The 25,327-nt window shown below is 44.2% G+C and overlaps 1 protein-coding gene across 2 annotated transcripts in view; it reads right to left on the bottom strand.

The window, feature by feature from the left end:
• LOC139415082 (mitogen-activated protein kinase kinase kinase 5-like) overlaps positions 1–25,327 on the bottom strand; it is a 59,824-nt gene that overhangs the window by 4,568 nt on the left and 29,929 nt on the right. For both annotated transcript variants that reach the window (XR_011634930.1, XM_071162862.1), the window contains exons 4-24: positions 23,897–24,090; positions 22,682–22,850; positions 22,006–22,112; positions 19,698–19,868; positions 18,961–19,073; positions 17,723–17,882; positions 17,319–17,472; positions 15,531–15,638; positions 15,286–15,338; positions 14,480–14,575; positions 14,054–14,135; positions 13,312–13,445; positions 10,732–10,859; positions 10,328–10,464; positions 9,728–9,833; positions 8,145–8,302; positions 1,977–2,154; positions 1,787–1,807; positions 1,398–1,575; positions 842–1,010; positions 405–596 (exon numbers count right to left, since the gene is read on the bottom strand). Coding sequence is in view for 1 of the 2 variants with exons in the window: in XM_071162862.1 (XP_071018963.1) it covers positions 405–596; positions 842–1,010; positions 1,398–1,575; positions 1,787–1,807; positions 1,977–2,154; positions 8,145–8,302; positions 9,728–9,833; positions 10,328–10,464; positions 10,732–10,859; positions 13,312–13,445; positions 14,054–14,135; positions 14,480–14,575; positions 15,286–15,338; positions 15,531–15,638; positions 17,319–17,472; positions 17,723–17,882; positions 18,961–19,073; positions 19,698–19,868; positions 22,006–22,112; positions 22,682–22,850; positions 23,897–24,090 (2,808 nt within the window). In the remaining variant the exon portion in view is untranslated. The remainder of the gene's footprint in view (positions 1–404; positions 597–841; positions 1,011–1,397; positions 1,576–1,786; positions 1,808–1,976; positions 2,155–8,144; positions 8,303–9,727; positions 9,834–10,327; positions 10,465–10,731; positions 10,860–13,311; positions 13,446–14,053; positions 14,136–14,479; positions 14,576–15,285; positions 15,339–15,530; positions 15,639–17,318; positions 17,473–17,722; positions 17,883–18,960; positions 19,074–19,697; positions 19,869–22,005; positions 22,113–22,681; positions 22,851–23,896; positions 24,091–25,327) is intronic.

Raw genomic sequence — 25,327 nt, forward strand, 5'->3', positions numbered from 1 at the left:
GGCAGCTTCAACCTCTGCCTCACACAGGCAGCTACAGGCTAGTGTCATTTCATTTGCATAATTGTATTTGAGAGGCAGAGGACAGAATCAGCCTCTTTAAATGATGTGCTTTAAGCTGACACATTTCCCTTCTATTACCCTTTCTTAAAGGTCAAAAGTGTTTCACAGTCAATTGTCTGAACTGTTTGTTTAAACAACAGCATGGTGACATAATTCAGCTGTGAACAGTTTACGAAACCTCCTTGAATCATACTTCAATGTCTCCAGAGCCTTTGGTCTATACAAGGACAATTTCAATTCCAACCCATTCACAGTGGACAAATAGACAATGGGATATTTTAATTATCATAGGCCATGTAATGCTTATAGAGATACCTACTAATAGGTGAAGAAAGGGCACTTACTGCATCCTGGAACCCAAATAGCACCACTTGTAGTTGGCTAATGGCCGTGCTGTCAAAGTCTAGCTCTAGTTTGAGCTGGGAGAGGGTGTTGGCTATGATCTTCCTGTCCGCCATGCGCACAAAATCCCCCAGACTGACCACCAGAGTGGAGATATGCTGATGTCTCAACTTAGTGTCCGATGTCTCAGAACCCTGCACAGACAGGGGAGAGACGGATGGAGAGAGGGGTGATGAGAGGAGGGTGAAGAAAGGAGTACATATAAGGGTTTTGTTTTACCCTGAGAAAGCCCCTCATCTAGCCTGGTCCCAGATCTGTTTGTGCTGTCTTGCCAACTACTATGGTCATTGTCATGCTGCGTGACATACCAGGGAATAAAACAGAACTGGGCCCAGGTTACCCCTCACCCTGTCCACTACTAGACTAGATGCTTACTGACCTGTTTGAGAGCCTCCACAAGGTTGGACACCACCTTGTCTCTGTCCTCAGTGAGGATGCAGTGCAGAGTGGCCCTCCTCTCGCTGTCCTTCCTCAGCATGAAGAAGCCAGAGTCCTTCTCATCAGGAGATGGAGGAGCACTGTGGTCCTCAAAGTTCTCCACTGGGATACTGGTGGGGAACACAGGTTAGATTAAAGAGACCTCAGGTTTAAAAAAAAAAACAATTATACAGGAAAACACCAAAGTTCCAAATATTACATGACATTCTTTGGCATCGTGGTATAAATGGGATAAATGATTCTGTACATTATCTGGAACTAATGTACTCCGTAGATGTACAAGATACCTACATTGTCCATTATTTCCAGATAATGTACAGAGAGTCAGCGTTGATCTCTTTCCTCCAGATTGAGTTTTTTTGGCATTGCTTTTTGTCAGATGAATTGAGATGGCAGAGGTGCAGTGTTAGTGTGCTTTTCTGATCTCAAACACACAATTCTGGAGTGAAAATGCTAGCTTCACAAATACATATGGTGCTGACTGTATGTTGTGTTACCTGAGGAACAGGGAGCGGGTAGCTTTGACGTCCCGATCACTGTAACACTTGGTGCTGGGCTTGAAGCTGAAGGGGTTGGTGTTGAGGTCGTTCTCAGGGGAAACGGAGCCGTACTCGCTGCTGCTGCTGGTGTCTTCCACCACCACAGGCACTGGCAGAGAGATGCTGCGCAGGTACTCTTGAGGGCACAGAAAGGTATAGGCAGGCGGGCACAGTTACACCACTGTTACACAAAGAAAACCAGAGCTTTTTGGTTCTTTTACATTATGAATGAATCATCTCAAAGTAGGGTAGTCAACATGACAATTGGTTTAGCCTAATGTCGTTAGGCGCAGACTCAGTGTGCTCTAAAGAGGAAGCAGCTCAGAAAGGCGCTCAAATTAACTCACCTGAACCTCCTGGTGTCAGAGCTGAGGAGACAAACAGCAATTTTTTTATTACATGATATGAATTGTGCAGAAACAACAAAAAAAGTATCTAAAACATAAAGTATCTAATAGCAATTGTCTTTCTACTCAGATATGTCTATATTCTACGAACTACTTCATTGATTAACCGGTGACGCATTGTCCTAGCTACCTGTAAAGCCACTCTTGCCCCTCTTCTTGCGGCTGGTGACGGTGAGGAACTCATCAGTGAGCAGGTGCAGGGCGGTGGCCCTCTGGTCGGGGTCGGGTTCAAAGCAGCGTAGGATAAAGGCCTTGGCCTCCATTGACATGGAATCTGGGATCTCAGGATGGATCTTGAACATGCCAACCTGTAGCCAAAATAAAACAGCACAATAATGCTAGATCCAAGGGCCTAACCTGCAGCTGCAGCCAAGATGAAACCCAGCCATGTTAGAGCTAAGGGCCTAACCTGCAGCGGCAGCCAAGATGAAACCCAGCCATGTTAGAGCTAAGGGTCTAACCTGCAGCGGCAGCCAAGATGAAACCCAGCCATGTTAGAGCTAAGGGCCTAACCTGCAGCGGCAGCCAAGATGAAACCCAGCCATGTTAGAGCTAAGGGTCTAACCTGCAGCGGCAGCCAAGATGAAACCCAGCCATGTTAGAGCTAAGGGCCTAACCTGCAGCGGCAGCCAAGATGAAACCCAGCCATGTTAGAGCTAAGGGTCTAACCTGCAGCTGCAGCCAAGATGAAACCCAGCCATGTTAGAGCTAAGGGCGTAACCTGCAGCTGCAGCCAAGATGAAACCCAGCCATGTTAGAGCTAAGGGCCTAACCTGCAGCGGCAGCCAAGATGAAACCCAGCCATGTTAGAGCTAAGGGTCTAACCTGCAGCTGCAGCCAAGATGAAACCCAGCCATGTTAGAGCTAAGGGCCTAACCTGCAGCGGCAGCCAAGATGAAACCCAGCCATGTTAGAGCTAAGGGCCTAACCTGCAGCGGCAGCCAAGATGAAACCCAGCCATATTAGAGCTAAGGGTCTAACCTGCAGCTGCAGCCAAGATGAAACCCAGCCATGTTAGAGCTAAGGGCCTAACCTGCAGCTGCAGCCAAGATGAAACCCAGCCATGTTAGAGCTAAGGGCCTAACCTGCAGCTGCAGCCAAGATGAAACCCAGCCATGTTAGAGCTAAGGGCCTAACCTGCAGCTGCAGCCAAGATGAAACCCAGCCATGTTAGAGCTAAGGGCCTAACCTGCAGCTGCAGCCAAGATGAAACCCAGCCATGTTAGAGCTAAGGGCCTAACCTGCAGTCAAGTCAAAACAACAAGTCAAGTGACCTAGCCAAATCACCTACCAAGTCATGCTAAAGCTAAGAGCATACAGGACAATATGCTCCATATGCTAAGAGCATACAGGACAATATGAAGGGGACCTCAGAGATGGCAGTCAGTCAGAGGAGAGTTGGCTTGATTGAGGTGACATTAGTTAGTGGGTAAACTGATCTCTTGTAACCCATAGCTCTGTGGCACAGTAACACTATGCAGGTGAGCTCATGCCATCATAGTACAGGAGGTCAAGTTGACAGTGAAGGACAAAATGCAGCAACTCCAGGCAAGAAGCTCGTCTGATGATAGGCACTACAAATTCCAAACATTGCTTCCGGAATGTAGGCTTGAGATTAGGAATGTAATGCCCTTCCCAGTCGAGACCTTCCAAAGTGGTGCAGGAAATTTTATGTGAGGATTGTTGCCAAATGCGTTCTCATCTGCACAACAAGCCATTGCATAGTAAAAGCATTGACCAATGATGAATCTGCACTTTAAGTCACTCAGGATGAGACAGACAGAATAGCTGCTGAAAGTCTTCTAAAAGATGGCTACATGTGTTGCATTAGCGATCTATACAACCTGCTACAAAACAGTGGTTTAAAAGCACTGCAAAATCCACAGCAATTTACTACTGTAATTCATGGACATGTCTGTCATTCTGTCCTGCATTCAACATGATCTCCATCACACTCCGCAGACCACCCAGTTGAATCACTAGCTCTAGTGTTTAATGGACTACATATGTCCGGTCTATGTAATATTGCTGATGAGGGAAACACTTGAAATTTCCACTTCAGATTTATACAAGTGGAAAAAGCTTGAGGAGGGCTCATCAGTGGAACAGAGACTTAAAACAACACAAAGGATAGACTGTATTACACAGTCTATCTCCAGGTACTAGGTCTAATCTCACAGTTGGATAAGTATGTAATCCAATCACACTTATTTTTTTTTAGCTAATAACCACAAAAAGTTTAGCTTTTTTCCATTACAAACACAGTGCTGACAGCATGCTATGTTTGGGATAGTACTGTCCTGGTGATTCAACCATGGAGGAATGTGCCTGGAGGCGTGTAAGGACAGCCATCTGTCATGATCACTGCTGTGTATATTCCCCCCTAAACCGACATTGCGACGGCTCTCAATGAACTACACTGGACTTTGTGCAAACTGGAAACCGCATATCCTGAGGCTGCATTTATTGTAGCTGGAGACTTTAATAAAGGAAATCTGAGGAAAAGGCTACTGAGATTTGATCAACACTTCTGTGCTACTTGCGCATCAAACACTCTGGATCATTGCTACACTCCCTTCCGGGATGGCTAAAAGGCCCTCCCCTCCCTTAAACAGGAAGTACCCGTGGTAAAGACTGTTCAATGTTGGTCTGACCAATCGGAATCTATGCTTCAAGATTGTTTTGATCCCACGGAATGGGAAATGTTCCGGGTCCCCTCCGATAATAGTATTGACGTATACACTGACTAGGTGACTGAGTTCATCAGGAAGTGCATAAAGGATGTTGTTACCACTGTGACGATTAGAAATTATCCAAACCAAAAACCGTAGATAGATGGCAGCATGAAATTGGGAACCACTGCATTTAACCACGGCAAGGTGACCGGAAACATGGACGAGTACAAACAGACCAGCTCTGACCTCCATAAGGCAATCAATGAGGCAAAATGACAGTACATGGAGTCGCAATTCAATGGCTCAGACACAAGATGTATGTGGCAGGGATTCCAGACAATCAAGGATTATAAAGGGAAAGCCAGCCAAGTCGCGAACACCTTCTTCGCCTGCTTCGAGGAAAACACTGAGCTGGAGACATGGGCCACTGCCGTTCACAAGGACTGTGAGCTCTCGTTCTCTGTGGCCGATGTGAGTAAGACATTTAAGTGTGTTAACCCTCGCAAGGCTGCCGGCCCAGATGGCATTCCAAGCCGTGTCCTCAGAGCTGGTGCAGACCAGCTGGCTGGAATGTCTAAGGAGATATTCAATCTCTCCCTATCCCAGTCTGTTGTCCCCACTTGCTTCAAGATGTCCACCATTGTTCCTGTACCCAAGAAAGTGAAGGTAACTGAACTAAATGACTATCGCCCCGTAGCACTCACTTCTGTCATCATGAAGTGTTTTGAGAGGTTAGTTAAGGATCATGTCACCTCCAATTCATCCAACACCTTAGGCCCACTACACTTTGCATACCGCCCCAACAGATCCAAGGACGACGCAATCACCATCACACTGCCCTATCCCACCTGGACAAGAGGAATACCTAGGTAAGAATGCTGATAATCGACTACAGCTTAGCCTTCAACACCATAGTCCTATCCAAGCCAATCATTAAGCTTGGGGCCCTGGGTCTAAACCACGCCCTGTGCAACTGGATCCTGGACTTCCTGACGGGCCAACCACAGGTGGTGAAGGTAGGCAACAACACCTTCGCCACTCTGATCCTCAACATGGGGGTGCATGCGCAGCCCCCTCGTGTACTCCCTATTCACCCAGAACCGCGTGCATTCTCAAACTCAATCATCAAGATGGCTGACGACACAACAGTGGTAGGCCTGATTACCAACAACAACAAGACAGCCTACAGGGAGGAGGTGAGAGCCCTTGCAGAGTGGTGCCAGGAAAATAACCTCTCCCTCAACATCAACAAAATGAAGGAGCTGATCGTGGACTTCAGGAGACAGCAGAGAGAGCACACCCCCATCCACAGGGCCACCAAGTTCCTCGGCATGCACATCACTGACGATCTGAAATGGTCCCTTCACACAGAGTGTTGTGAAGGAAGCGCAACAGCGCCTCTTCAATCGAAGGAGGCTGAAGAAATTTGGCTTGGTCCCTAAGACACTCACAAACTTCTACAGATGCACCTTTGAGAGCATTGTGTCGGGCTGGCTCACCGGGGGCACACTGCCTCCCCCCCAGGACATCTACAGCAACTGGAGTCACAGGAAGGCCAAGAAGATCATCAATGACCTCAGTCACCCGAGCCACGGCCCGTTCACCCCGCAACCATCTCAAAACTGTGATGGAGAGACTGAAAAACATTGTTTATCAGACTGTACCCTGCCCTGAACCTTAGTCAGTGTTACTAGCCAGCTACCACCTGGTACTGTACCCTGCATCTTAGAGACTGCTGCCCTATGTACACTACCGTTAAAGTTTGGGGTCACTTAGAAATGTTCTTGTTTATGAAAGAAAAGCACAATGAATCATGCTTCATCACCTGGCATTCCCAAAGGGTGAATCTGGATTTGACGGATGCCAGGAGATCGCTACCTGCTCCAATGCATAGTGCCAATTGTAAAGTTTGGTGGAGGAGGAATAATGGTCTGGGACTGTTTCATGGTTTGGGCTAGGCCTCTTAGTTCCAGTGAAGGGAAATCTTAACCCTACAGCATACAATGACATGATGATTCTGTGCTTCCAACTTTGTGGCAACAGTCTGGGGAAGGCCCTTTCCTGTTTCAGCATGACAACGCCACAAAGCAAGGTCCATACAGAAATGGTTGTCGAGATCAGTGTGGAAGAAACCCCATCGAACACCTTTAGGATGAATTGGAATGCTGACTGCGAGCCAGGCCTAATTGCCAAACATCAGTGCCCGACCTCAATAATGTTCGTGGCTGAATGGAAGCAATGTTCCAAATTCTAGTGGAAAGCCTTCCCAGAAAAGTGGAGGCTGTTACAGCAGCAAAGGGGGGGGGGCAAATTCATATTAATGCCCATGATGTTGGAATGTATGTATGTACAGTGCCTTGCGAAAGTATCCGGTCCCCTTGAACTTTGCGACCTTTTGCCACATTTCAGGCTTCAAACATAAAGATATAAAACTGTATTTTTTTGTGAAGAATCAACAACAAGTGGGACACAATCATGAAGTGGAACAACATTTATTGGATATTTCAAACTTTTTTAACAAATCAAAAACTGAAAAATTGGGCGTGCAAAATTATGCAGCCCCTTTACTTTCAGTGCAGCAAACTCTCTCCAGAAGTTCAGTGAGGATCTCTGAATTATCCAATGTTGACCTAAATGACTAATGATGATAAATACAAGCCACCTGTGTGTAATCAAGTCTCCGTATAAATGCACCTGCACTGTGATAGTCTCAGAGGTCCGTCAAAAGCGCAGAGAGCATCATGAAGAACAAGGAACACACCAGGCAGGTCCGAGATACTGTTGTGAAGAAGTTTAAAGCCGGATTTGGATACAAAAAGATTTCCCAAGCTTTAAACATCCCAAGGAGCACTGTGCAAGCGATAATATTGAAATGGAAGGAGTATCAGACCACTGCAAATCTACCAAGACCTGGCCGTCCCTCTAAACTTTCAGTTCATACAAGGAGAAGACTGATCAGAGATGCAGCCAAGAGGCCCATGATCACTCTGGATGAACTGCAGAGATCTACAGCTGAGGTGGGAGACTCTGTCCATAGGACAACAATCAGTCGTATATTGCACAAATCTGGCCTTTATGGAAGAATGGCAAGAAGAAAGCCATTTCTTAAAGATATCCATAAAAAGTGTTGTTTAAAGTTTGCCACAAGCCACCTGGGAGACACACCAAACATGTGGAAGAAGGTGCTCTGGTCAGATGAAACCAAAATGGAACTTTTTGGCAACAATGCAAAACGTTATGGGGTGCTCATCACCCTATATATATATCAGCAGGGACAGGGAAGATGGTTAAAATTGTGTGTATTGTTTTGTATTGCTAGGTATTAATGTACTGTTAAACATAAGCATTTCACTGCACCTGCGATAACATCTGCAAATATGTGTACGCAAACAATACAATGTGATTTTATCTATTTCTGTATCTGACATCACTACGGAGAGAAATAAGTCAGAAGAACCATACATCACAATTAACAACAGAATGAGGGTGAACTCATCATTCAAAGCCATCATTTTGATGGAGATACTACTACATTTTAAGCCAGCCAGACAAAAACACAATTCACCAATGGAAAGTGAACTAAGGTCAATGAACTGAATTTTCGTTGACCTCTGAACTCTGACCTTGAACATGGCGGCCTGTGGTTCGCCCAGCTCGTAGAAGGGTGGTTTCCCAGTGGCCATCTCAATGATGGTGCAGCCAAGAGACCAGATGTCCGCAGGCTTGCCGTAGCCTCGAGGGCCTTTATCTATGATCTCAGGGGCCATGTACTGTAGTGTCCCTGCAAAACAACAACACACCAAACAGACAGGAAATTATACAAATATCAGCTACTAGTTACAAGTTGCATTTGTAAAAATGTGCATATCAGTGCTGATACAAGAAAATCAGGTTTTCAAGTTCAAGATTTAATGCAATAATCAATGACAATACAATAATAAAACACACGAGAGATAAGAAGAAATAGGAACACAATAAGTAAGAAAGTAAGCATACTATATGTAGGGTCAGTTCCAATACCATATTTACAATGTGCAGGGATACTGGCGGGATGGAGGTAAAAATGTATAGGGTTAAGGTGACTTTAATGAGGTTGAACTCTAGGTAGGGCTGCAAAATTCCTGAAAATTCTATAAATTCCCTGGTTTTCCAGGAATCCTGGTTTAATTAAAGTTCCTGGATTTTGAAACCCTAGCTCTAGGGCTAAGTTTAATTATGTGCAAGTGAAATTCTGCTAAATGCTAGCCTGTTTCAGTAGTATAGCCTAATCAACAAAGAAGAATTACATATTGTAACTCTAGATGAAGTGAGTCTATTTAAGTCTAATTATAGCCTACTGTAAGTGGCGCTTCAAAAGAGCTTTTAAAAAGGTAAGCTAAGTGCTATGGTGAAACTGGGAGAGACACATTGACGCACAACTTAAACAGGACAAACTGACTGCACTGGATGGTTTCAAGATGCGAAGGTGCATCTCTATGCTCCAATCAGATGGTCTTAACAAATGGGTCAAGCTGTGCTATCATTGGCTGCCACAATGTCAGCGATGGCATAACCCTGGCATCTTGACCTGACCACTCTGAATATCAACGGCAGGCTATTCTGAGATACGTAATTTACAGGATGATGAGCTAAAACAAGATAAATCCTCAAACACACAACACAAATAGTTTCTTAGAGATTAAATAGCAGAACTATAATTGTAAATAGTAAGTGGGATCACTGTTTTGGTTGAGGGTTCAGCCCATTTCCAAACAACCTGTTCCATCAAGGCATTTTTTGACAATGTAGGGAGAGGAAGCTCAGTGGTTAGACAGACCAGTACACACCAGCTGTTATAAACCCAGTCAAACAGACCAGTACACACCAGCTGTTATAAACCCAGTCAAACAGACCAGTACATACCAGTTGTTATTAACCCAGTCAGGTAGACCAGTAGATACCAGTTGTTATTAACCCAGTCAGGTAGATCAGTACATACCAATTGTTATAAACTCAGTCAGACAGACCAGTACATACCAGTTGTTATTAACCCAGTCAGGAAGACCAGTACACACCAGTTGTTATAAACCCAGTCAGGTAGACCAGTACATACCAGTTGTTATTAACCCAGTCAGGCAGACCAGTACACACCAGTTGTTATAAACCCAGTCATGCAGACCAGTACATACCAGTTGTTATAAACCCAGTCAGGCAGACCAGTACATACCAGTGAAAGTCTCAGTCCATGGGTTGATCCCAGCCAGCCTTTTAGAGGTACCAAAGTCAGATATCTTCAGAACTCCGCTATATGTGTTTATAAGCACATTATCACCCTGTGGATATAAAGACAACCAAGAGGATTATAAAATAGCTCCATTCCAAGTCATCTCCATTCATTAGACTTAACCCAGTGACTATGATAACAGCCTAGTAATCTAAGGTATTTCCTAGAAGGCAATCAGCAACAGTTGTTACAGTGGGCTATATTCACCACTTGACGTAAATGGCTGTTACGGTCATTTGATGAGACACTATTGTTAAATGAGGCAGAATTTAGAGGCCTATCTTGTCCTGGGTATGTGAGAAAGAGTATGCTACCTAAATTAATGTTTATATTATGGGATTGTGGTGTGGTCAGTGTGTTTTATTATTTATGACTGAGATTGAGTTATGTTCCGGTAGGATGATAAGGGGAAGTCATCATACTAGAGCCAGGCGCCACTTACAAATCAAATCATTTCTGTACCACCGACATGAATGTGGCCTCCCTACTGTCTAGGCGCATACTGCACATTGGCCAAAGGCTTGGAAATAGACCAGGCTTCACCTTGATGTCTCTGTGAGCAATCTGGTTGTCATGGAGGTATTTGAGTCCCTCCAGGATCTGTCTGGTGTAGAAGCCGATGGTGGGTTCGTTGTTCTTCAGAGGGCCCCATTTAGACCTCAGCAGAGCAGACAGGCTTCCTGGAGGCAAACCACAGGACAAAGTCAAATACATATCAATACATTCTGGTTTACTATCAGCAGGACGGTAGTGTATTCAATCAGTAAGCCAGGATACCTATTACATAAATCAGACAAGATATGTGTTTTTATTTGTTTCTAGGTGTAGTGGAGGAAATGTTGTTCTTGTCTTTCACTGAGTAAAGATGTAACATTGGCTTATAAGAAATGGTTGGGCATTGACTAGATCATTTTACCTTTCTAATGCTGCACGGATAGCCCTCTTACCTCCGGGAACCTGCTCCATGAAGATTTTGATAAAACCATTCTCGCTGATGGAGCCCAAGTACTGCACAATGTTCTTGTGCTTCAGATGTTTGTGAAGGGCAATCTCCTCATGGAGGGGCTGAGAGTACCTTGGACAGAACATCCGCTGTTACATCTCCCAGGAGGAAGAGCAGGATATTCTCTCTCACTCACTCACTCTCTCTCTCACACACACACACACACACACACACACACACACACACACACGCACGCACGCACACGCACACAATGGTCAACTGAGAAATAAATATTCAAACTTCACACCATAAATAATAAGACTAGATACATTCTCCCACTATTCTACTGAATCAGACACTTATTAGATCGTTTCCCCCCCTGAGAGGATACTTCAGAGTTTCTTCTTAATGATTAATAATAATTATTCACACATTTGAGTTAGCCCATGAGAGCCCTTTAATGACTTGTAATGTGATGAGTGGAACAATGCGTGACAGAGGAATTTTCTGAGCTGATTGGGCTCTGAAGGACTCCCATAATAAGCCAGGAGTAGTTGGAACAATGAGTATACCAGAGATGGTGGAAGGCAGTGAAGCGCAACGCAAGGCAAGGAAGTGGAGTAGAGTGCTTGGTACACTAGTTGCTAGGCAACCATTTCCCCCCTATTCTTTTCATTGCCAAGTCACTCGATCAGGTTTATAGTACAGTGCTGCTTGAAAGTATGTGAATCCTACAGTGCTGGTCATTAGTTTTGCTATAAAATATTAAAATGAACATATAAAATCCTTACCTAAACCCCAATTCATAATAAAGACATTCCAAGTAAATTATATATTTTCATTGTTTATTTAACAAAAGTGGTTTATTTAACTCAAATTTGATGTGTGCAAAAATATGTGAACCCCTTCAGTGAACCCCTTCAGTCAATAGCTTGACCTCCATTAGCAGTGATAACTTGGAGTAAACGTCTCCTATAGCCAGTAATCAGTCTCTGACATCTATTTTGAGGGATTTTTGCCCACTCCTACTTACAGAACTCAAGCCAATTGAGTGAGGTTTGAGGGGTGTCTGGCATGAATTGCCCGCTTCAGGTCCTGTGACACCATCTCGATTGGATTTAGGTCAGGACTTTAACTTGGTCGATCCAAAACATAAATCTTCTTTCTCCTGAGTCATTCTTTGGTAGATTTGCTTGAATGCTTTGGGTCGTTGTCTTGTTGGAAGACCCATTTCCGGCCCAACTTTAGCTCCTTGACTGATGGCCTGACGTTCTGTTCAAGAATCTCCTGGTATACCTCAGAATTCATGGTTCCCTTAATGATGTGGAGTCATCCAGGTCCAGAGGAGGAAAAGCAGCCCCAGATCTGGACATTCCCACCACTATGCTTGACTATTGCGATAAGGTTATTTTGGTGGTAGGCAGTGTTGGATTTTCGCCAAACATAGCGGTGTTGATTATGACCAGAACAGTCCATTTGGGACTCATCGGTTCAGAGAATGAACTACCAGAAACCTTCAGGTTTGTCCAGGTGGTCTCTGGCAAATTTATCTTTTGAGAGCAGAGGCATTTATATTCAGTGTTCTTCTTATTGTTGTAGAAGCATGCACAGTCACTTGAGATGCAGCAAGGGAGGTCTTTAAATCTCCAGATCTTATGTGTGGGTTGGCTTTTACCGGATGTATTATTGTTCTTGTGGCTCTTTTTATTTTGGGAGAGCGTCCACTTCTAGGCTGAGTTGCTGTCATGTTAAATGCTCTCCATTTGTAAATGATTTGCCTCACAGTGGAATGATGGGGCTCAAATATTTTTTAGATTATTTTATAGCCTTTCCCAGACTGATGTGCTCTCACAACCCTCCTCCTGATATCCTTGGAGATCTCCTTTCCTCTCAGCATGGTGTGCTTTGTGTTGACCTGGATGGGTAACACCAAACTGAGTCCCATCCAAACTCTTTCCTGACAATCTCTCCTTTGATTGGTTCATTTGGTACACAATTATTTACTTACACACCTTATTCTACTTACCTACTTGATTTAACCAATGCAACTTGGGGTTCACTTATTTTTGCAACTGCACTAATTCCTTTTTAATGTTGTTTTTCTACTACACGCATGATTTCCTCTACACCAACATATGGCATTAAATATAAACCTGTTTTGTCAGAACAAAAAGACTGGTTCTGATTAGATGAAGATTTCATGGTAAAAAACCCAAAAATCTGTAATTGCACAAGGGGTTCACATACTTTCAAGCAGCACTGTATAACACTGGTGTCCCAAGGAAAGGACACACCGCAGGAGAGAAGGTCTAGCACAGAGCTAACACAGTGGACGGCTCAAACGACTGCTTTGGCGCCCCTTCTATCTGCCAATCAAATGACCACTCTCAGGAAACCACTTCAGTTGTTATGCTCTGAATTACCACTCACTCACTTTACATAACGACACGGGGACTTTTTCTATACAGCCTTCCATTAGCAAAGTGCGTGATAAAAAGACAGTGAAAGAGTCATGGATGGGGGAATGGTAGAAGCTGATTGGTAGGGTCTTTTTGGAGAAAGTCTAGTTTACATGTTCTCTTACCTGCTGTCTCTCTCCGGTATCTCCTTGATGGCCAGCCGCACCTGGTTGCTAAGGTCCCGGCCGGCATACACTACTCCAAACGTCCCTTTTCCCAGAACCACCCTCTCTCCATGCTCATTATACTCATAGTCGTACTGAAGAGTCAAGCACAGGAGGACATTATGTTAAAGATGACATTTTGTTGCATGTTAACTTCAAGGACCATTACAATCTAGAGTTATAACAGGGATATATAGGTATATCTAAGAACAGGTGAGCTATAAAGTGACAGTTGTGGCTGGGTAGTAACTGATAGAAACAAAGGGAAATGTGAGCTTTGCAAGGTATGGTCCAGATCAAACAGTGTTCAAAAAACGATTGGGGCATCTGATCTGGGCCATGCTAGTGTTTGGCAGGAAGAGGCTGTGTCATTGTTTTGGGTAATTATTCACAGGTAATTGTTTTGTCGCACCACTGGGAGAACAGGTGAATAGAGGGACAGTTGCTTTTCATACAGTACAGTCTGTTGGTTTCCATTGCATGAGCAGCGTGACCCACTTTCACACTGTAGGAACCATTTCAACACTTTACATGGCCTGTATCTGGTTTTATATAGATTTTGAAAAACAATCGGAGAGACTGTTTCTGCTGAATACATCCTAGATCTTGTATACATATACTGTACATCAGGTAATCCTGTTGGAAATAACATAGAAATAAAAGAATGTGGCTAGAAAAGGAGTATCCTTCTCTCCTACTTCACCTCTAGGGCGTCAATGTCACACTCCCCCTCTTCCGGGCCTTTCCATGCTTCCTCTGCGATGCTGTTGACCAGATCACAGAACCTGCAACACACAGAGCAGTCACATCAGTACCGTTCCACATTTGAGATGAAATACTCAATTTACACCCACACAAACACCAGATAACCTTCACCGCACTTAAAAATATGTCACAAGAGCAGTCGTGAAATAACACAGAGCCCAGACAAGCAGCCTTTCACACACTCACAAACCCCCATCACACCAGCACTGACTCACTGAATCACACTGTGGAGCTATTGAGACTGGCTAGCTGTGCTTTGGTTCTTCTTTGTGAGAGTCACAAGTCTACAGTACAGACACTCCCTTGGAGAACAGCTCATGTGCTTGTGAGATGGCGCAATCACGGCGCAGAGGGACAGACAGACCTTTTGCAGTGCATCTCTGTGCAGAAGTAGATCTGAAAGTCCTCTGAGTTGTGCAGCACATACAGGAAGGCACTGCGCTCGTCAAACTTGGAAATACTGAGGGAGATGAGTTGACAGTTAGAGAAAAGACGACAGGTGAATTCACATGACATCTATAGAACGCTGGCATAGACTGGATGTCTAGGTGTAGCCAGAAATGTCTGAGAAATCATTCTAGTAGTCTCTAAGTGCAGAAGCTTTTTATTTTCACCAGAACTGCAAGTCTCTTACAACCTAACTATGTTCTTCATTCAATCACATACAACAAGTTACAGTAACTCTGAAAGAATGAATATAACTCTGAACATTCATTCCCACACACACACACTGTTGAGTCTCCACCAGTGTTCAGCTGAGCGAACAGGGATTTTAAGCCAGTTAACTAAGGCCAGGGCTGAGCGGAGTGGACCAGAGCAGAGAATGAGTGGTTGAATTCAGCCCACCATGGCACACTGCTGCAGCCAAGGGAACTGCCATTGTCTCCTAGTACACTGGAGGGCGAGTGGGCAAAAACAAAAATACGCTCCCTAGCAACATTTCACAGAGGCCCTCTGAAGTGGGAGATCAGTTGGAGGGGGAAGGAGGGAGAGGCATTGAGGGACCATCTCTGACTAATATTGCCTTGGGAACCAGGTGGCCACATTATAATCTGTTATGTTGGCATAAGTTACAGAGGAGAGTAGAGGAGAGAGGAGAGTAGAGAGCAGTCTTTATTGCCCATACATTACAATGAGTGTGTAGAGCAGGACAGCTGTGAGATCACCAACCTGACACCCCGTACTGACATGGCCCTGAAGTTCCACTCATGGACCCCCCTGTGCTGTTAGAACGATCAGAAAAACATGAACATCAGTACCTCTGGTGACTGATTAAAATGTGTCAGGGCAGAGAGAGACAGAGACAGGGAGAGACGGACATATAGACAGACAGGCAGGGCTGTACTCCTTTTCTGAGACACAAAGCAAAGACACAAGGCAGTTGTCACACAGTCTTCCTGTGGTCAGTAACTTACCTTGTCATCAGGGGAAACATGCCAGATGGAGACAGTGTTCTCCTCCACATCGTTGTTTATGGACAAGTACGAAGGCAGGTAGACTTTAGTGGGCTCCAATATCAACACCTGGAAAAAAGGACAACCAATAGGACATCAAGACATTTCACAATAAAGCAGAGAAAATAAACAGTGTAGGAAAACTGCCCCAGCTGGTACCACTGTTATGGTTGATGTAGAGCACCAGTCAAAAGTTTGGACACACCTACTCATTCAAGGGGTTTTCTTTATTTGTACTATTTTCTACATTGTAGAATAATAGTGAATACATCAAAACTATGAAATAACACATATGGAATCATGATGTAACCAAAAAAGTGTTAAACAAATCAAAACATATTTTATATTTCAGATTCTTCAAAGTAGCCACCTGTTGCCTTGATGACAGCACTGCACACTCTTGGCATTCTCTCAACCAGCTTCATGAGGAGTGCTTTTCCAACAGTCTTGAAGGAGTTCCCACATATGCTGAGCACTTGTTGGCTGCTTTTCCTTCACTATGTGGTCCAACTCATCCCAAACCATCTCAATTGGGTTGAGGTTGGGTGATTATGGAGGCCAGGTCATCTGATGCAGCACTCCATCACTCTCCTTGGTCAAATAGCCCTTACACAGCCTGGAGGTGTGTTCGGGTCATTGTCCTGTTGAAAAACAAATTATAGTCCCACTAAGCACAAACCAGATGGGATGGGGTATCGCTGCAGAATGCAGTGGTAGCCATGCTGGTTAAGTGTGCCTTGAATTCTAAATAAATCACTGACAATGTCACCAGCAAAGCACCCACACACTATCACACCTCCTCCTCCATGCTTCACGGTGGGAACCACACATGCGGAGATCATCCATTCACCTACTCTGCATCTCACAAAGACCAAAGGACAGATTTCCACAGGTCTAATGTCCATTGATTGTGTTTATTGGCCCAAGCATGTCTCTTCTTATTATTGGTGTCCTTTCGTAGTGGTTTCTTTGCAGAAATTTGACCATGAAGGCCTGATTCACGGAGTCTCGTCTTAACAGTTGATGTTGAGATGTGTCTGTTACTTGAACTCTGTGAAGCATTTTTTTGGCCTGCAATTGGAGGTGCAGTTGACTCTAATTAACTTATCCTCTGCAGCAGAGGTAACTCTGGGTCTTCCTTTCCTGTGGCGGTCCTCATGAGAGACAGTTTCATCATAGAGCTTCATGGTTTTTGGGACTGCACTTGAAGAAACTTTCAAAGTTCTTGACATTTTCAAGACTGACGGACATTTATGTCTTAAAGTAATGATGGACTGTTGTTTCTCTTTGCTCATTTGAGCTCTTCTTGACATAATATGGACTTGGTCTTTTACCAAATAGGGCTACATTCTGTATATCACCCCTACTTTATCACAACACAACTGATTGGCTCAAAAGAAGGAAAGAAATTCCACAAATGAACTTTTAACAAGGCACACCTGTTAATTGAAATGCATTCCAGGTGACTAACTCATGGAGCTGGTTTAGAGAATGCCAAGAGTGTGCAAAGCTGTCATCAAGGCAAAGGGTGGCTACTTTGAAGAATCTGAAATATAAAATATATTTTGATTTGTTTAACAATTCCTTATGTGTTATTTCATAGTTTTGATGTCTTCACTATTATTCTACAAAATAAAGAAAAACCCTGGAATGACTATTTACTGGGACTGTATATGTCTAACTGTCAAGGTCGAGTCTAAACAGTGAAGAATCCCAGGAAGGAAGGCAAAGAGAGCATGCGACACATACCGGGAAGCGGACAGACGAGACGTCTTTCTTTGTGGCCTCCACCAGGAAGTCCATCCAGAAGTCCACCAGTTCCTGTTTGGGCGGCAGCTGCTCTACAGAGGGCTTTTTGAAGTGCTGGTAAATCAGGATGGTCTCCACAAGAGAGCGCAGATACCTGGGTTGCAGTCAACACAGATGATAGCTTAAAAGAAATGTAAAAGGCCTTCGACTGCAGGAAAAGAAAAGGCAGTTAAACAGAGCTAAATAAGTTTGAATAGATTGTTTAAATCTTGAGAACCAAAATAAAATAGGCCACTGACTGACTACGAAAGACGAAAGCACATTTAAATTGTGCAAAATAGGTTGAAATAAGTTCACTATATGTTGAGCTTTAAATGTAAAAAATAAAAAACATCCTCGCTCACCAGACAGGGGCCTTCAATTTGAAGAGTTTCTCGGAGGCCTGTATGACCCTGGTGTTGTCACAGGCCAGGATGCTAGCCCCCAGGAAGAAACCCACATCCCAGTAGCTCTGCAGCTTATCCAGGCTGCCCTTCTTCCCCAGTAGGCTGCTCAGCTTCACTCCTGGAGAGAACAACAAGGTCAGGTCAGGGACATATTATAACAGTGGAGGCTGCTGAGTGAAGACGGCTCATAATAATGGCTGGAACCGAGCAAATGGAATGGCATCAAACACAAAGAAATCATGTATTTAATACCATTCCACATATTCTGCTCAAGCCCTTACCACGAGCCCGTCCTCCCCAATTAAGGTGCCACCGACCTCCTGTGTATTATTATAATATAAAAGAAAGATACTCCACACTGTTGAATCCTTCCGTTTTATTGTGCAACGTTTCGAGATACTATGTCCTATTTTGACCTATTTTGTGTTATTTTTTATACCATGTGTTATTTAAACAATATGGCCAGAGGAGGTGTAATATATATGGTCAATATACCACGGCTAAGGGCTGTTCTTACGCACAACTCAATACAGAGTGCCTGGACATATCCCATAGCCGTGGTATATTGGCCATATATCACAAACCCCTGATGTGCCTTAGAGCAGTAAAAAAAAAGTTGTCGTCATACCCGTGGTACACGGTCTGATATACCACGGATGTCAGCCAATCACCCTTCAGGGCTTGAACCACCCAGTTTATAATTCTTCACAGAGATCAGATACTTAGCGAAGGAGAACACAATGGGATGTACTGCACAGCAGGGGTTTGGGAATAGGCTGGGCACTGTAGAGCTTACTCTTATGTCAAGCATTTCACCTGAAATGTAGAATGGAGAATCTTAGTAGGTACTTGCCATGTTGCTACTAAATTGCAGAGCGATAATGGGGCATTGTTGTTATTTTTGGCCTCGCTGAGGGAAGCTGCCACTACATGTCCTGCTCAGGCAGCCCAGGACAGGGCAGATTAGAGGAGAGCAGAGGGGTGGTGGGGGGGGGGTGGGGGGGAGCAGGGACTTGGAGGAGGCCCACGGTTGATTCCCAGGATTGTCTGTCCTGTTTCTCACATTCCTGTGCTACTTTCTGAGCCTCAGATGTCACAGTAAACACAGGGGATTGGGAGCCAAACAGCACAAAACTCAGGCAGCTCAAGGCAAAACATTAGATATCAAGGAGAATAAAGTGTTAGCCAATACTCACCGACTTTGCGGAGCTCGAAGGAGGCGTCAAACTGGTGTCCCGCTGCCAGGAGTAGAACGGCGTAGTTGATGCCAGAGTGTAGTGTCGGCTCAGACTCAAACCCCTTCTTAAACCTGAGAGGAACGACAGAGAAGCTAACTTAGAATCACCAATATTACACACTATGCTTAATTTTTAAATCAGACATGATGTTCCTACAGTACTGCTGAAGTGTCCTTAGTGAGAACTCCTTAGTGAGAACTTTTCATCTCCCTAGTTTTGTAAAAAGCATCCAAAAACAATTACAGCCTTATTTGGCAGGGTGCACAGAGCTTGCACAAAGCTTGGCATTCGCAGATAAAAACCCTAATTTACTTAATGAGCAATCTGTTCCACTAAAGGAATGAGTGTGAATAACATGAGAAGGCTCTCCAAAGACATTGTCTGGGTTGGAACAGAGGACAAGGTTGCCCGAGGGGGAGTTATTCTAATGAGATGCCATAAATCGTCTCGATGCGAGACATAACCATTCCAGGAAGATCGCAATTATCTTCAATTTATCACTGGTGGTGGTGCTGTTTCAAATCAGCTTCTGCCAGACCTTGCAGCCTCTCTGCTCCATGTCAGATGACATAGATGTTCATGATCTGTAGTTGAGAGGTGGTCTTTGCTACTCTGGCTAGTGAGGAGTGAGAGGGGAGTGAGGTAATGACTCTCATCAGCAGCCAGGCTTTCACCAGTGTGTGTGCAGCTCTCACCAGGCCGTGCCACTGTCCCTGCTCTCTTTGTCAGCGAAGTGGGACTCCAAGAACATGTCCTTGTAGATGCGTCCCACCAGGCAGTAGATGTCTGAGGCCACCTGGTTGTCAGCCTTCACCAGGGGCAGCATGATGTCCAGGGCCTTCTGACGGTCCCCCGGGAGGTTCCTCCTGAAAACAGCAGAGGGAAGACCCAATGGTCAGAGACAGACAAGAGTTCCAAATTGTATCCTATTTCCTTGTGCACTACTTTTATAGGGAATAGGGTGCCATCAATCGGGCAAGGATAGTGCATCAAGGTAGACCGCCGGTGGCGCGGCGGTCTAAGGCACTGCATTTCAGTGCTAGAGGTGTCACTACAGACCCTGGTTCGATTCCAGGCTGTATCACAACCCCATACGGCGGCGCACAATTGGCCTAGCATCGTCCGGGTTAGGGTTTGGCCGGGGTAGGCCGTCATTGTAAATAAGAATGTGTTCTTAATTAACTGACATGTCTAGTTAAATAAAGGTTAAATTTAAAAAAAATGTGCTAACTTAAAGTTATGCCTTCTCCAAGGTATGCCCTACCTTCATTTGGAAGATTTTGAGTCAGCATCCAATGTAGGCCTATCACTTATTTTAGAATATAGGCCTATTAACTTCGCCTCTACCTCTCTGGATGTTTCCTTCGCCAGGTAGGATATCCCATGACACCTTGCGAAGCAGGTAAAACTCCCAAATTCCGGCAACAACTAATGGCGGACGGAAGTCACCTCTTCATAGAACATTTTCCAGAATAAAGAGGAATAACTTTGTGGAATGTGAGTATTACGTTTATTTAATAACAAAATGATGTTAAAATGTTCAACAAATTACTTTTTTTGTTGTTGTTTTTTTGTTGTTGAATTTTACCCCTTTTTCTCCCCAATTTCGTGGTATCCAATTGTATAGTAGCTACTATCTTGTCTCATCGCTACAACTCCCGTACGGGCTCGGGAGAGACGAAGGTTGAAAGTCATGCGTCCTCCGATACACAACCCAACCAAGCCGGACTGCTTCTTAACACAGCGCCATCCAACCCGGAAGCCAGCCGCACCAATGTGGCGGAGGAAACACTGTGCACCTGGCAACTTTGGTTAGTGCGCACTGCGCCCGGCCTGCCACAGGAGTCGCTGGTGCGCGATGAGACAAGGATTTCCCTACCGGCCAAACCCTCCCTAACCCGGACGACGCTAGGCCAATTTTGCGTCGCCACATGGACCTCAACAAATTACTTTGACATGCATTTTCAATTCAATAATTTGGACATACAATGCTGAATTTGCTCTTATCAGCCCGCTAGTCAAGCTAGCTAGCTAACGATTGACACGATCTAGTGAGCTAGCATTCATACAACTGTGTTTATCAGCTGTTTAGCTAGAGGAAAAGCTGAACTAACCAATTTTAATTGTAAATTCCGACGTGCAAATTATGAAGACTTGAACAGTGAATTGGTGAACTAGCTAGCCAGCTAATTAATGACAAATGGATGTTAATTAAAGCATAGGAACTAGCAGCTTTTTCCATGGAGCCTATCCAGAGGGAATGGGAATAGGGCACCTTTAATGGAGGCTGCAGCTCAGGCTGCTCTCCGCTCCCCAGCTTTCACTTCACACTAGTGTGCCGCTGAACGGCAACTGGAGGGGGGCGAAGCTAAGCAGTGAGTCAGCCTAGCCCACTCCAGTCATCCAACAGTCAAACATGGAGGGGAAGGAGGGAGGGAGTGCAACAGGAAAGGTTTCGACATTTACATCCCTGCTGCTGCTGTTTTCTCACCAATTACTCAACAGAAAACTCTGCTTGTCAGACATGTTTAAAAGAAGAGATTTAATTATAATCATCCATGCCTCATTGTTGCAGGATAATGGCAATATTTCGCTATGGTGCACTAAACTGCTGAGTCATGCACCACCTCTAGTTGGGGAGACAAATGGGCTGCTGTCTAAACAAACACACAGACTCATGGCAACCATCTTCATTTTCAGGCCATTCAATGTTTTCCCAATTATGCAAAGAATGTGCAACAGCTTTATTAATACGTCTCTTTGAGCGTGTGAAATGTTCTCGTAACTGTCTCCGAAATGATAGAGCAACTTGCTTGGAAACCCAGTGTGCGTTTACAAGTGAGGCAGCACGTTAAAGATCAGGCAGTAAAATACTTTCCAAGCTGAACATGTGGGATGTTCCGACTCAGAGCACAGACACACATGCTCAGCACATGCATGTTATGTGTGTGTGTGTGTGTGTGTGTATAGAAAAAGACAGGTGTGACATACTGGGGGACTTACCGATTCAGTGCAAAGGCATGGTGGAACTTGACATGGGGATTGGCCACAGGGTCGAATGTAGGAAGCTTCTCCAAGGTCTCCACCAGCTTCACTATGGATTCATAATCCTACATTACAAACAAGCATAGAAAAACAGATTGTTGGATTGAAAATCATGTACCCACTCAGCCACATCTTGGTTTCTATAGTTTACATGAAACCTAAAATATCTATGTCCTTGTTCCCATACAAAGTCACTGCTTTGGGAAGAACATTGTCGGCTTCTTCAAGTACTTCAATAAACAAATGTTCCCTCTTCCACCATTTTTTGTCCAGTATATATTTATCTAAATCATGTTGAATAATTCAGCCTGTCCTTGTATCTCTTGTTGTTGACATCATTTATTAATGTGACGGGTGGCTGCCTATGGCTGGCAGGATGGGAGGGTGTAGGGTGAATGGCATGGCAATGCATAGAGAACAGACTGCAGTCCAGTTGCAGATTTGCCACAGGAAGATGACAAAAACTTAATCTGCAGCTTTCCACTGGAAGCCCAAGATAAAATTATCTCAGAAGAATGATTTTGTTAGAAAATGGATTGAGGGAGGCCCTAAAACATTTATGCTGAGGCATTTCAAGTCTATCTAAATGGCCCATGCCGATAGCATCTGACAAGCTGAAGAAGGTTAAATGTACCTGGATGTCCCTGTAGGACAGAAGCAGGTTGATGACGATGTCAGCTGAAAGGCACTCTACGTTGTCCAATCGTTGTTGAATTCGGCTGAGTTCTGAGGCCAGCTCCATCCCAGTGAACAATTCCCGCGCTTTCCGAATCTCGTTGAGAATGGTTTCTCTGAAGTATTGGCTGTGAAGGGGTACCGGAGAGATTCACAGAGAGATGTTATTTCACACTAGAAATCAAGTTTTCTGCAAATAAACCATTATTATGTATTGATGTGACTTTCTGGGGAAATAAATGAGGAATGGGGATAGATACATTATTTTCAGTTATAAACGGTTGTATCTATTCCTCTGAGGCAACTTTTTATATAGGCTACAGTGTCTTTGATCTTGCCTTGCCTGACACCATTATAAATAGTCTACCCTCTTAAACATATGCAATATGTCAGTTATTTACTTCCTCGCGGCAGCTGAATGTGGAGCTCATGAATGTGTTCCCTGGTAAGCCCCTTCAAAGTATTCTTCTCTGTACTGTTGGAGCTGCACTTTTATCTTAGCTCTCTGAAATATGACTCCATATTCCTAGAAGAGAGGCTGTTGCTGAATATTGGCAGAGAGAGAAGCCTTAACCATTAGGACAGAACTAAGCAATGCTAACATTAAAACTGAGATTGCTATGCAAGCCAAAGTGTTGCAGAGGGACACACCAAATAAAGTAATGCATCATGTATTATCCAAAATGAGTGAATTGGATAATACAATGGACTCTGAGGAATACTCATGAAGTGCAATATCTGATGAAAAGAAGAACAGACAAACAAAAAACATTGCACATTTTAAATTAAGTAAAGCTTATCGGGTAACAAGACTTTCGAATACTCCATTAAACTACAGTATGGCTACAGTCATACTGCACTTCACCAGCTAGTCATCCATGTTGCTTAATCAACCACAGACAATTACACAAGACAACACAAAATCCAGCTGTTATACAGTACACTTTAGTTCATGATAATACACCTCTGTTGGCAATAATAGCTCTGTAATCATCACCTTGATGTGCATGTTCACACCTTCCCTAGCGAGGTGACACCCGTTTCACTACATCAAGGTGTGAGAACAGCAAACATGTGACTTAGGCCTATAGCAGCCCAGTTTCTAACCCCAACAACCTAATCAGCAGGAGCTTTAGGCCTAGCATCCCAGGCTACACATCCCTCTACTACTCACCAGGAGTTAGCCTGGGGCACCTTGAGCAGCTGGACGAAGCGGTCCAGCAGGGGCATGCAGATTGGTCCCAGCAGCATCTCGAAGCTGGGCTGCATCAGCTCTGTCAGGCCCTTCATCAGGCTGCTCTCGCAGCAGTACACCTTGTTGTGCGGCGTCACCATGTACGGGATGAAACAGTAGTTGGCTGAGCATGTCTGGAGGGAAACAGAAAGCAGCAATGTCTTGGGTCGTAAACATACAGAGGTCGCCTGGTCCCAGATCTGTTTGTGCTGGATGATTATAAAACACAAACAGGTCTGGTACCATGCTAATGCATAGGTTGTTTCTGTTAGATTATATTACATTGCATGTTGACTGCATGCGTTATATACAATGGGAGGACAGTGGTATGGGACTGCCTCGTGCTGGTCATTTTGTGACATAGTGTTGTGACAGAAGGAGGAGAATCTGATCTGCAGGGACAATGGTGTGGTTGTACCCATGGACATAATTGAGTTTGTCTAAAGAGCCAGTATCCTGGGGGATAGATCCACATCAGTAATGAGAGTGGCATAAGGATCTGTTTAACCGGGCTGCTCACACTGCCCTCAGGGCAGAACTAGCTTTAAAACTCCATTCACGTTGCTCATGGAAATCAATTCAAACCACGTCTGTCTTACTACTGTATTTGTATTTGCAACTGTATTTGCAGTAAATCTATCATTGATGTCAATTTAGTCTGTCATGTTCAGTATACTCAACACTCAGCACTTGAAAAGTTTGAATTGATGGATCCTAAATATACTTGAACATGTAGGCTACAGTAGGTTACGGAAAGGGATGAATCCTGAGTGCACAGTCAGTGGCTATTTTAACTTCTCTGTTTCAATTCCATCTTCAAGAACACATCCGGTGTGCTTGCAACTCACACTTGCAACAAAAGGAAGTGAAGATGCTCAACTTCTGCCTGTAGAAACTGGAATGTTCCACAGTAAAACTGCTTCCTCTCCTGCAATCTTATTTTTAAGACATCCGTCATGCCATTTCTCTCCAAAATAACCTGTGATGGCTTGTCACCGTTAGATGCAGACACAGATTACAACATCCTACCCTATATTGAGCCACATACACTGCGTGATTCATGCCCTAGCGGATTACATGATGACAACACATCACACATTTATAAATGTTTTAATTGCTAAGTGCCATTGAGACTGTCCTTATCCCTGGCAACGTCAGCCAATGAGAAGCATCCAACTGCAGATAATGCTCGTTGATGCAGCCTGGTCTGCGAATCGCAAAGCACATGTAACGGATTTCCTCCTCTTCGTCTGAGGAGGAGTAAGAATCGGACCAAAACGCAGCGTGGTAAGTGTCCATATTGATTTAATCAAAAACACAACTGAACACTGGAACAAAATAATAAACGTGAAATATACAAAACCGAAAGAG

The sequence above is a fragment of the Oncorhynchus clarkii genome, chromosome 8 (genome assembly GCF_045791955.1).
Source record: "Oncorhynchus clarkii lewisi isolate Uvic-CL-2024 chromosome 8, UVic_Ocla_1.0, whole genome shotgun sequence".
In the NCBI taxonomy this organism is placed as follows: Eukaryota; Metazoa; Chordata; class Actinopteri; order Salmoniformes; family Salmonidae; genus Oncorhynchus; species Oncorhynchus clarkii.